At 62.1% G+C, this 12,624-nt stretch overlaps 1 protein-coding gene across 1 annotated transcript in view; it reads left to right on the top strand.

Annotated features, from left to right (window-relative positions):
* PTPRN2 (protein tyrosine phosphatase receptor type N2) overlaps window positions 1-12,624 on the top strand; it is a 711,364-nt gene that overhangs the window by 280,979 nt on the left and 417,761 nt on the right. The window contains exon 11 of the mRNA XM_047763645.1: window positions 6,350-6,429. Coding sequence (XP_047619601.1) covers window positions 6,350-6,429 — 80 coding nt within the window. The remainder of the gene's footprint in view (window positions 1-6,349; window positions 6,430-12,624) is intronic.

Genomic DNA, 12,624 nt, shown 5'->3' on the forward strand with positions numbered 1-12,624 from the left:
GATGGATGCTGGCTGCTTTCGGCTGAGTCAGTGGGCGGGGTGGGGGTGGGCCTGCAACACAAAGACACGGGTCTGAGCCCAGGCCGCTGGCCAGCGGGGCCGTGTCGCCTTTGCTTCTGACTCAGGGCTTCGGCGGAGCCTCCAGCGGCAGCCCCGGGAGGCAGGCGGGCGGTTCTGGATCACCCTGCCGAGCTCCCGGACACAGAAGCAGCTTCGTTCCGTGGCTGTGACTTCCGGATGACGGGACTCGTTCACGAGGGGCTCCTGTGACACAGCAGCACACGTTCTCGAGGGTCTCCCATGTACAGGCAGGGCGGCAGATCCAGGGGGGTCCCAGCGAGGCCAAGGCCCCTCCGTCCCTCCTCTGGGCCCTGCCGTCCTCCTCACAGCCCCCTCCTCGGGGGAGGGTTCCCGGGGGGTTGCAGAATTCCTGAGGACCCTTCATTCCCCGGGGGCAGAGGTTTCGCTCACTGGCCTCCTCGCCCCCTTATTTGGGAAGACAGTGAAAAGGAAGCAGCAGTGAGAGAAAGGGCCAGAATGGCCTCAAACTCCTGACGGCAGGGGCTGGGGGGTGGGGGCCCTGGTCTGCCCTGAAGGCCAGAGGAAGACAGAACCCTGGGAAACACGGGGTGCAGATGAGCCTGGCTTCTGGCCTCCGCAGGGAGACAGGGCTCCACGAGGGGCGCCCGGCTCCCCGAGTCTGCTGGCCGGAGCCCTGGCACTCACAGGTGGGCACGGTCACCTGGCTCCACCTGGGCCAGGATTGCCCCGGCGATGCCCCTCAGGAGAGCAGAGGAGGCCCTGCGTGACTGGGCGAGGTCCCAAAGGTCCAGCCATGGGCCAGAGCCGGAGTGTCAGGGACACCGAGGGCGAGGCGGCAGGAAGGAGCCGCGGTGCCTCCACAACGTAGATCAGTTTGCATGAAAGACGGCGCGCCTCATTTTAGGTGAGTCCTGGTGCTTTGGCCTGAGGTTCCGAGGATGCCGCAGCTTGGGAGAAGGGGCACGTTACGCGGTCCTCCTCACCGCAGTGTCCCCGGGCCCGGCTCTCGGACGGCCTGGCCGGCAAGTGCTCAGCCCCGCCCGAGGACGCCTGCCGCGTGGCTGCTCCATCCCGGAGCAGGGACCTTACTCTGCCCGCGTTTTCACTGCTGTTCAAAACCCACTGTCTGGCCGAGCTCTGGTGCTGGGTTTGTGGGTAGCAGTCGCCCTCTCGGCTCCTTTCGCTGGACGTGCACGGGCTGTTCCAGCAGGAGGGGTGGGGCGAGGCCTGGAGTGGAGGCTGCAGTGTTGAGGGGCTTCCTCAGGGGCCCCTTCCTTCGAGAAGGGTGTGGGTCCTTCCCTCCCTCTCCAGTGGACTGTGGGCTCCTGGAAGGCGGAGCCGGGCCCCTGTCACTCAGTGGGGTGTCTTCAGGGCCCAGATGCACAGCAGGTGCTCAGTCTGTGCTCAGTGAGTGAGCGGATTATCAGCCAGCTCCGGCCCTGAGGGCACCTGAGCTCGCCTCTCTTTCTCCACTTGCCCTGAGACCCCGTGGGACAGACCGAGGGTCTTGCGACACAGCTGTCAGGGAGGGTGGTTTGCACCGCAAGTTTAACCTATACTTGGATTTGCACTGAGGTGAAATGAAACACACACCGCGGCCAGAGGTGCCTCTACCCGCGGCCTGTGCTGTGGACCCTCTGCTCAGCCTCATGCTTTTCCAGAGCAGAGCAGGGCCCGCTCTTCTGCTCCCGCTTTTCCTCCCTGCAGCGCCAGCATCAAGAGGCACGAGGGCTCTGCTCTCAGCGCCCGCAGGCCTGGGCGTCCGGAACACGCCTCTGCTGATGCTGCACAGGACTCCAGCCTGTCAGCCGCGACGGAAGAATAAACTGGCGTGAGGATGAAGAACTAAGCAAATACCTTCCAAGTTCAAAATCAAAACATAGGAGTTCCCGTCGTGGCTCAGTGGTTCACGAATCTGACTAGGAACCATGGGGTTGCGGGTTCGATCCCTGGCCTCGCTCCGTGGGTTAAGGATCTGGCGTAGCCGTGAGCTGTGGTGCGGGTCGCAGATGCGGCTCGGATCCTTCTTTGCTGTGGCTGTGGTGTAGGCTGGCGGCTACAGGTCCGATTGGACCCCCTAGCCTGGGAACCTCCATATGCCATGGGTGCGGCCCTAGAAAAAAAGACAAAAACATAAATGTTGAATAAGCCGTTTTCTTCCAAGTTCTCCACAAGAAGGAGAGAGTTGAAGGCAGGGTGCTCGCCGAGGACAGACGGGGATCCCCAGGTTGCACGTGGTCACGGAGCGATCGCACCTAAGAGCCTGCGCAGGGGAGCAGCCGCTCGGCTCTGAGATGGCGCTTCATCCCGGTTTGGTGGGCTGTACTGTGTTACGGTGCCGGGACTGTTTGCTCACAGCATCCGCTGGGAATCGACCGGCTCAGCCCTTCCTCCTCCGAAGGTCCCATCAGGCATTTTGGAAAGTCGTGCCTGTGATCGGGAGGCGGGGGAGACAGCTGCGCCGAAAGCGTGCTGGTGGAACGTGTGCACCAGGAGTTGGCACGTGCGTTCTGTCGTCACCTGTGTGAAATTCTGGAATCTGATAACGGGGTCTGGGCCTCCCCAGAGTCGGGGGGCAGTTCAGAACAGGGCTGGGAGGGGCTCTGGTCCCCGGAAACCTCGGGGCAGAACCAGCTCTAGGGAAGGGAAGCGTCAGCACTGTGTGACAAGGACAGCACCCGGTGAGCACCTGCAGACTGTAGGGTCGCCACCGTGTCCCACAGACGCTCTCAAGGGAGAGCCAGGAGGTCGCTCTTCGGTGCCGGCTTCTGCGGCGGGGCTGGACCCTTTGGGGCTGGTCCTTGATGCTCCGTGTGCTGCAGTGTCTCCTCTAAAAGCGGCGGGGCGGGTCTGAGCCACGCGGCAGGCTGCCCAGCCCTGCCTGCACTCTCTCCACCGTCCTGGCTGTGACCTTGGGGCAGGTGGCGTGTGGACGCCTCAGCCTGAAGGTAGTGGGGGGCTGGTGGCTTTGACTTCCTCCTCTGTGACGTGGTGGGTCCCCTAAATGTGTTTTCTCTCCTGAAAGGGGATGACACGCCTGCTATGGAGAGGCGTGTGGGGTTTTAGGCAGGAACCCTCCCGTCGCCCTGAGGGGCACCCCCTGGGAGATCAGGGTCCACGGGGCCCTGGGAAGCTGTGGGCGATGGGAGACCCCTGTGCGGGCCGCCATGTGTGGCAGGTGATGGGGAGGCTTCCAGGGTTGGCGGCAGCGCCCGGGTGCTGCAAGCCTGTCCCGGGAGGGGAGGGGCCTCGGGCAGCGGGTCCGGGAGGCCTCAGCAGACACTCCAGGTCGCAGCTGCACCGGGACTGAGCGAAGGGACCTCAGAGCAGAAATAACACGCAGACGGTCGCCTCACTTCTCAGAAACAGTCAGGTGCCCACATGCCAAAAGCAAGAGGGGAGAAGAAAGGCGGCGAGGTGGGGGGCAGCCTGAGGGAGGCACGGCTCTGCCCGCCCCGCCGGGGGTGCATCCCAGGCTGAGGCCGGAGCGCCCACACGCGGGCAGGCCCACGTCCTCAGGGCGGCCCGAGCCCTGATCCTCTGTGGGTGCCCCAAGTCTTGCCCGGGTGCTCAGCTGAGCTGGCAGCCTCAACCTTGTACTTGGACCCGCAGAAGGCACAGGCGCTTGGCGAAGTGTGCCATGATGGTGCACCCTGCCCGTGCCCGCGCTGCCCCTGCTGCTCCTTCAGCGCCAGGTGGACTCCCCTGCGGGCTCCTGTATGACAGCAGCTGGGCGCAGGGCCAGCAAGACACGAAGGCTTGGGGTCCCTGGGTGCCAGCAGGACACGTGGGGAGCTTGCGGGGCGGGTCTGTGGTCTCCGTGCTCAGCCGCTGCCTTCTGTCCTCCCATCCTCGTCCTCGAGTCCGGGGACACGGGCCTGCAGGGGTGTCACATCCAGCACTGGCTTCACCGCCCGCCCGTTTTACAGCTGAGCAAACTGAGGCCTAAGAGGCTAACAGGCCCAGCAAGGGTGACAGAGCAGTGACCCGGGACATCCATGTGCAGTGGAGGCCTCTGGGGAGAGACTTTGAAAGCAGGTGCCGTGGAACGGGCATCGAGCGCGCACCCTGCACGGCAGTGAGGGGGGTGGAGCCACCCTGCATGGCCATGACCCTGCCCTCGCTGGCACCAGGGCCAGGACTCGGCTGCAAGGGGGCCAGGTCATCACAGGCCAGGGGCAGGGAGGGTCTTCCCACCCTGGATGTCCTTGGCGTCCTGGGGGAGGGAAGGAATGTGCCCGCCTGCTGCTCCTGCTGGTCCCACAAGTGTGTGGGCAGGTGGGCACCCCGGGTGCTCAGTCTTTGAGGAGTTGGGGTCTTTAGGGAGCACGTCCGGCCCCTGAGGGAAGGTTAGGTTTGGGGGATCCCGTCTACCTGGGGCTGAGCCGAGTGGTTTAGTCTAGAAATGTCACGGAGATCACGGGGAGCTGGGAGTCTGCTCAGCTGTGTGTGGGGTGCCCTTTGCCAGGGGTGGGCCGCCCACATCAGTAAGGGCTTTCTCCTGACCCTGGTGGCACATGCACTCAGATGTCGTGACTGAGCCCCCAAATGTGGGCCCTTGGTCCCGGGTTTTGGGAAGCACGTCTGGGCCTCAGAGCGGGTCATTCTGTCCAGGGGGCCAGCAGTCCCAGCAGTGATTGCCATGCGGTTTAGGCTACATGAAGGCACAGAGGCAGAAACCGCCCCTGCTCCAGGCCCAGGGAAGCTGGCCTCCACTGCCCAGGGAGCGCCCAGGAGGGACAGGGAAGAGGCCTGGCTGGTCCTTTTGGACACCAGGGCCTGGAGCATCCATGGGGCCGTGAAGCCTGGCGACGTGCACGGAGGGTCAGTGAGGCCGCAGTTCCCAGGAACAGGCCCTCTGGGCGCTGCACTCAGGGAGCCGGACACGGACAGCTCGGCTCGGCTGTGACCGTGGGCAGAGAGGGCAGGCTGGCACTTCCCCGGGAGAAGTGAGGAGAGGCCCTCGGGCTGGACCTGCCCCCCAGGGCTGTGGGCACCAGGGTAGGTGCTGGCATGGGAGAACCTCGCTGAATGAAGGCGATGCCAAGGCTGCTGCCAAGAACAACCAACAACACAGGGCGGGGAGACCAGGCTGCCTGGCGGGGCAGCGCAGCTCCCTTTGCAGAGGTCCTGTGGGCCAGAGGCAGCCCCTGAATCCCAGGAGTCCTGACTACAAGGACGATGAGGTCTGAACTCACATGGGACCCGGAGCAGGCTGACCCTGGAGGAGGGGCCGTGGGAAGTGGGGAGACGCAAGGTTAGCCGCAGAGGTGGCAGCTGCAGATTTTCCATCCTGTGATTCGGTCCCCGATAGCTGTGTTTCTGCTGCTTTTGACATGTTGCTGTAGTTTCTGGGCAACTCTTCTCAAGCTCGGCCTCTCACCTGAGCGCACGCTGGGCTCCCTCGGGGCAATGGAGCGCCTTGGGGCCTCAGCTTCCTCATCGCAGGGCGGCGAGGCCCTGCTCCGCGGTGCCCCAGGGTTAGACGGCGCGTGGACGGGCCCGTGCATGCAGAGGTTTGCTCGAATCGTGGACGTGTTGATGGGACGCTCAGCCCCAGTGAGGAAAGCCCGGCCCCTGGACGGTGGGAGGACAGCTGGCGTCCACAGAGAGCCCACCAGTCACTGGGAAGGGCAGCCTCCCTGCCAGGCGCTGTGCCCCGAGGCGCCAGCTCTGCCCTGGGGCCCTCTCCCCAGGTCGGGGAAGTTGGAGAGAGAAACGGGGGGACCTCTGAAGCGGGGGGCTGAGGAGCTGAGGGTTCTGATGGCCTCCCACCCCCTTCAGACGAATCCGTTGCTACAAGAGGGATGAGCTTTTCAAACTCACGTCCAACACAGTATTTAAAAGGCTCTGGTGATTTGCGATGACTCGCGTTCGGCAGTCTTTGCCGGTTCGTTTTATACTGAGTCGTTCTTAAAGACTTCAGTGAGTGTTTTAAAGGGTTCCTCTCAAGAGAATTTTAAAATACGCGTCTCTTGTCTTTTCTGCTTTGGGTCCCTACCACTCCCCTGGGCGCCAAGCACTAAAATCTGTCTCCATAACAATTTTTCTTTCTCCCTTGCAAGAATATCTGCGTGTTATTGTTGGGCTCCTGAGGTTGATTTGAATTTTTATAAGCGCAGCGCCACGTGTTCAGGAAAGCAAAGCCTGTGGATGGGACCCTGGGTTCTGGGGACAGAGTCACAGTGACCCAGGAGCCGCACTGGGCGGGGGTGCTGTGTGCAGAGGCAGCGACCGAGTGCGTGGCGCTTGCCGAGAAGAGGCCCTGTGCTGAGTCCTCCTGACGCCTGTCGCTGGTCTCTTCCAGGGTCGTGGGGCCAGCGGTGACCTTCAGAGTTCGCACCAACGTCCAGAATGTGACCACGGCGGACGCTGCAAAAGCAGCAGGTAAGGCTGTTTTGATGACCACGTACGCATGGCCGGGCAGCGGGGAGCCAGCTGTCCAGAAGGACGAACAAACAGGCTCCCGGAGCCCCGAGGTGGGCACAGGCAGCAAGGGCAGTGGCAGAGTCTGTTAACACGAGGGCCAGGCGTCACTGTAACACAGGGCCAGGCTTTGGGGGACCATGGCGAGCACATGGCCCGTGCTGAGCTGCAAGGCTGGAGCTGGAGGGCAGGGATCCAGCCTTGGCAGCGAGCCCTGGGCCGACGGGACGGGGCCCTTGTGCTCTGGGGTCTTCCTCGTGCTCTGAGGCTTCGCTGTGTCCACCTGGCCCGAGACGGCCCAGGGCGAAGGTCTGCCCAGACGGGTGTGTGACCTGGCCTCCTCCTGGCACCCGGCCCGGTCACCCCGCTCTGCGCTTTGAGGGATCTCAGCCTGTGGTTGGTGTTTATCATTGAATGCAAAACAGGGAGTGTGTGCAAAGCCTGCTTCTCCCTCGAGTCCAAGTTTGTTTTCCGCTACCGTAACCAGGGATAAAAGGGACCGTCTTTCTGCCCAGTGAGAAAAATACAGGAAACGTCGCGGGACCTGGGCCTGCTGGCTCCAGGCTGCTCGGTGGGAAGGGCCTCGTATTTCACGGTGGTTTGTAAGCAACGGGGCTGAGGGAGCGGAGCCCAGACGCTGCAGCAGAAAATGACGGTTTCAGCCAGTCCCGATGTTGGGGTCTCTGAACTGCTTGTCAGGGAAGTTTACCCGGTTTTCCCAGTGTGACACCCAGGGAAGTGTTGTGGCTGAGGTGAGCGTCCGGGCCTTGGCTTCTCACCCACCCACGTGTCATTTTGCTGCACCTGTTAACTCGAAGTTTCTCGATGCGGTGACAGGAAGCCAGGCACACAAGGAGCTGGGAGGCCCTGGTTAGGGCCCAGCCTCAGGTCTTCTCTGTTGGGGTTGCTGCTGGGTTTTACTGGGAGGGTATGTGGCTGTCCTTGGTGACTTAGTGGCCGAAAGTCATGATTCAGGAACCAGAGATACTTGGTCCAAGAAGGATTCCTTGCAAAATTGTACTGCTTTCCAGAAATCTGACGGATCCAAGCTGGGGGGGAGCCAAAGCCGCCCGCCCCAGGCTTCCTTTCTGTAAGGGCTGGAGCTCGGCTGGCTGGCCCTCACCCCTCACGGAGCGGTGGCGGCCTTTTCAGTGGTGGCTGAGCCGTCTCGGGGAAGGGAGGTCAGCAGACTCCATGCTAAGCACTCGGCCGCCTGGGAGGGAGTGGAATCTGTGCTCATGGCCTCGTCCCCATGGCCACACGGGGTCTCCTCCCCTGCCCAGCGCCCACTCTGCGGTCCTCATTCTGTAACATACGAGATCACTGAATATACTTACGACCAAGCCAGCTATCCGTTTTTAACCCAGAAGTGTGTTGACAGTTGTTCCACAAATTTCAGATCATCCCCATTCTGGGAAGTAAGACTTTCAAACCTTTGCTGGAACTTGAGGACACTGCGAACGGGGTGGAACAGGATGAAGTCTTTCTGTCTTTTTTTTTGTCTTTTTTTGTCTTTTTTGCCATTTCTTAGGCTGCTCCTGTGGCATATGGAGATTCCCAGGCTAGGAGTCGAATCGGAGCTGTAGCCACCGGCCTACACCACAGCCACAGCAACGCGGGATCCGAGCTGCGTCTGCAACCTACACCACAGCTCACGGCAACGCCGGATCCTTAACCCCTGAGCAAGGCCAGGGATCGAACCTGCAACCTCATGGTTCCCAGTCAGATTCGTGAACCACTGCGCCACGACGGGAACCCCTCTTTTTGACTTTTTAGAGTTGTGACCACACACTCACGGCGGTGGCCTCTCGTTCCTTCCATGCTTTCTGGGGGCAGCGAGGTTGGTTAAGTGTGTTCCTTCATGTGGGGGACCGTGCACGTGCGGTCATGTGCCAGTGTCACCTCAGCAGCCCCAGGAACACTCAGGTTTCTGAATCACATGGATGCCCTGGCGTTAACCATCGCAGCTGCACCAGCCGGGGTGTTTCTGCACAAAACAGGTAACGTCCACGCAGAGTTAAAAATCTTAAGTTACTGTCGCATTTTAAATCATTTCACGGTGTCGCCGGTGGACCCGATGCTGTGCGGGAAGAGGGCTGTGAAGAATCGGTCTGTCACCACAGTCGCCTTCGAGTCTGGGCCGTGGAGGTACCAAAGGCAGCGGCACCAGGTCCCCGCCACCTCGGGCAGGGCCCAGGCGGGGGCGGACTTGATCCCGTCTTGTCAGCGCTTGGAGCTCAGAAGGACGTCTGTGGCCTCTGGTTCTGAAAGACGACGTGCAGTCTTGCTATTGTGGCCGCGAGCTGCCTGAGGCAGGGCCCGGGGGGCCTGCGGGATGCACGGAGGTGGCCACGCGCGTGACATCCAGAGCGCCTTCTTCCCCCGGGACCGCACGCAGCAGGTGTCTTGGGCGCCTGCGTGTCGCCGCTGCCTGCGGATCCTCATGGGCTTAAGCCGTAGGGCTCTCTCGTGGCTGAGGGACAGACAGCCTTGGGATGGACTCTAAAGGCATGTATTTTGCTGATTTGGTGCCGAGTGACACAGAACTTGCGGGAGAGTCATGTAGTTGATGCGTCCGGCCCCATCGGAGAGCGCGCGCGCTGCGTGTCCTGAGTGCCTGAGTGGCGCGTGCAGCCGGTTTCCTGCGCTGGGCCACGTTGCTGGCGGATCTGGTTCATTTGTGAATGTGGGTGTGAACTCACTGTGCGCGTGAACATTGAAAGTCGGGGTCTCACACACGGAGGCGCCGACTGCATTCAAAGCGTGCCGGGTAACTGGTGGTCACTTTCCGTGGTGTGGCTGAGTGACCTCGTCGCGTGGGGCGGGGTGGAAAGTCCTCTTTCCCTCCTCTCTCTGGGACTTTGTCCGTGGGCTGCACGTTTCTGATTCATCTCTGCGTGGCCCCTTCCGGAGACGGTGAGGTTGACCACCTTGCAGATGAGGGCTTGGCGTCCCGCTCTGCAGAGATGCCGCCCCCGTAGCCTCTGGTCCCCGTGACCTTGGTCGGGGTTGCCAGCATGCTCGGCCCCTCCTGCCCCTGAGAGCAGCCTCCCTCCTGGGGCGGCGGGCGGGAGGGGTCTCAGCCCCAGGCTTCTCCTGGCTGGTGAGGGGTCCGCCTCAGACCTTAGGGCCACCAGCTCCTCCTGTCTGATCCCAGCTCCGATCTTGGCACCGAGCTGCTGTTCTTTCTTTGGGCTCCTTTCAGATGACATGTGTGCCTTCATCAGCAGCATCTCCTCGTTCAGAGAACGTGGTGACCTTGCATGAGGCTCCTCCCCACCCCGAGTCCAGCTCCCCGCCTCCCCTTCCCCTGCTTTCAGTACTGGGATGCCTCCAGACACCGTCGAGTGTGGGCCGGGGCTGGAGGCTGGGGCCACCAGCCCTCAGACCCACCAGGTTTAGCCCCAGGACCCTGCACAGTGGGCGCCGCCCGGCCGCCAGCCCTGGGTGGAGGCGGCAGGTGTGTCTCCTTTGGAAAGTGCAATGCGTCTCTCCTGGGGAAACGCAATTTCTTCTGTGCTGCCCACTCGGTGCAGCCATGGGCACTGTTGACCAGGCTTCTCCGTGGCCAGCGCACCACATGAAGCCCAGGCCGCCGGGAACCACTGAGGAGCTGTCCGTCAGAGCAGGGGACACAGCGCCTGGGCTCTGGGTGGGAGGAGGGGCAAGGAGCGGGTGGGCTGGAAGATGAGAAGGGGAGCTCGAGAGGGCACCGCGGGAGGCGGGCACAGAGCCTGCACTCGGGGCAGGAGGGGCTGGCCTGACTCCCTCAACTCGCATCAGGAAGATGCTTTGGAAATGCTCACAAAAGCTCAGCTACCCAGAAATTGCTTCTGCAGGTGAACAGGCACCTGTCACAAGTTGGTAAGCGCCAGAGCCGACGTGGATTCTGGTCTGCGGAAAACTCTCGGCGAAGTCACAGTGTCTGATGGGCTTGGTGCTGCCTCCTGATGCCCGGAGGGCTTGGTAGGTGCCCAGGGGGCCCCAAGTCAGGCATCCAGGAGCCGGAGGCCCCTGGGAGTGGGGTGGAGGAGGGGCTCCACTGGAGCATCCGCCACAACACAGTTCTCCGGTCCAGCCAGCCGGCTGGGACTCATCCTCAGACTCCTGAGCCACATGGGCTGGTCTGAAACCGGTTTGGGCCCAGGGCCCTTTGGTTGTGATTGAGGGACCAGAATAAATGTTAGAGGAACTGGTGAGCGTGGCTGTGGGAAGAAAGCTGATTTTTTTCAACAGGGAATCAGGAAGATGCTTTGGAAATTCTCACAAAAGCCCAGCTGCCCAGAAACTGTTTCTGCAGGTGAACAGGCACCTGTTACAAGTTGGTAAGAGCCAGAGCCGACATGGGTGCTGCTTCTCCTCCGAGAGACAACGGCAGAGCCAGAGGATTTTTTTAGGTAGAAGGGGCCTCAGCGTCCCTCTGACCTGAACCTTGAGACACGGGTGAGAGAAACAGCCCGGTGGTGCAGGCACCGGGCGGTCCTGATGGGTCTGCTGACCGGCCCACAGCAGCAGGGCGTGAGCGGCCTCGCCTGCCCTCCAGGCAAGTGGACTCCTGATGGGCCTGCTGCCCCCGGCAGGTTCCAGGTGGAGGGGCCCTGAAGCCAGGCTGGCTCGTGGGGCTCCGGCCATGAGCCAGGGGTCCTGCAGGGGTCGCTCACCCTTCCTTCTGGCTCAGCATGTCCACTGGCAGATTGCCCAAGGGTGGAGGCGGGAAGCCAGGTAGCAGGGTTAGCAGGATGGGGTGCCTGTCACCGCGGAAACTGCGTGTCTGGGGGTTCAGAGTGGGAAGCGGAGCTTGCAGGGCAAATCTGGAGGGAGAGACTGAATGATTTTCTGCTGCGTGTCTACTGTTGATTGTCAGCCGGAAGGCTCAAGTTTGCTTTATGTAACTGAACTGAGATCCCGTGTCTCAAAAGCAAAGCGGAAGAGAGAGGCCTGTCTCACGATGGCCATCAGGACGCACTGCCCTGTCTGTAGGCCTTGAGCGAGGCTCATCTCAGAGGACGCTGGCTCACCCCCACAGGCGCTGCCTTGACCCAGCGAGCGCCGTCCCCGGGGCTGCGGCTGAGAGGCTCTGGCTGCGGGGCTCTGCGCTCACTTGGTGGTGAGAAAGGAGACCCACAGACAGCCCCCACCCCCCCAGAAAGAATCGGGGGTGGGGGCTGGTTCATTCTGGCTTGATTCGGCTGCAGAACGCACACTGGATACAAAGATGCGGCTCTCGGTGTTGGGAAAAAAGGAATCCGTTAACAGTCAAACCATGCTGTCGTTTGGGGAATGTTCAGCTTTTGGAGAACCCCGCTCAAGAAGTTCCCGTCGGGAGTTCCCGTAGTGGCACAGTGGTTCACGAGTCCGACTAGGAACCATGAGGTTGCGGGTTCGATCCCTGGCCTTGCTCAGTGGGTGAAGGATCCGGCGCTGCCGTGAGCTGCGGTGTAGGTTGCAGACGCGGCTCGGATCCCGCGTTGCTGTGGCTCTGGTGTAGGCCGGAGACTACAGCTCCGATTGGACCCCTAGCCCGGGAATCTCCATATGCCGCGGGAGCGGCCCAAGAAATGAAAAAAAAAAAAAAAAGTTCCCGTGATCACGTGTTGGGTCGCTCCTGGTGCTTAGGTCTGTGATGACGAAACGAGCTTCTGGTTCAAGACACATTGAAGCCGTGCTCGCGAACGTCTCTCTGCTCTGTCTCTGGTCCCAGAAGGGAGTTCGGGGGCTTCTTTTTGGTGGCCCGCCCTCTACGGTCCCCCAGTGGAGGGGACAGAAGGCAGAGGCTGGACACCTTCAGGGGAGGGACTTGCTCTCCTCCGCGGTCCTGGGAAGGCGCCCGCAGCTGGAACGCAGCCCGAGTCGAGGGCCGTGGGCACCTGTCGGCACCAGAACCAAATGCCTGCGCGGTGCGACCCCGTGAGGGCAGGTTGGGGTCACACTGCAGTGGGGACGGGCGTGGAGCTGGAGCCCGGAGTTCTGGAGGCGGTCAGCCACGGCTGCACTGGGATCTGAGCTGGACCCATGGGTCCGGGGCCGGTGCGCTTCCTCCCCAGACACACGCCCCTGCGCAGAACCAGGGAGCAGGGAGGTGGGCCGGGGCCGCCTTCCCCGCCGGTTGTCCACCCTGAGGCTTCTGAGTTCTGTGGTCTCTGACCTGCTTTCAGT

The sequence above is a fragment of the Phacochoerus africanus genome, chromosome 16 (assembly GCF_016906955.1).
Source record: "Phacochoerus africanus isolate WHEZ1 chromosome 16, ROS_Pafr_v1, whole genome shotgun sequence".
In the NCBI taxonomy this organism is placed as follows: Eukaryota; Metazoa; Chordata; class Mammalia; order Artiodactyla; family Suidae; genus Phacochoerus; species Phacochoerus africanus.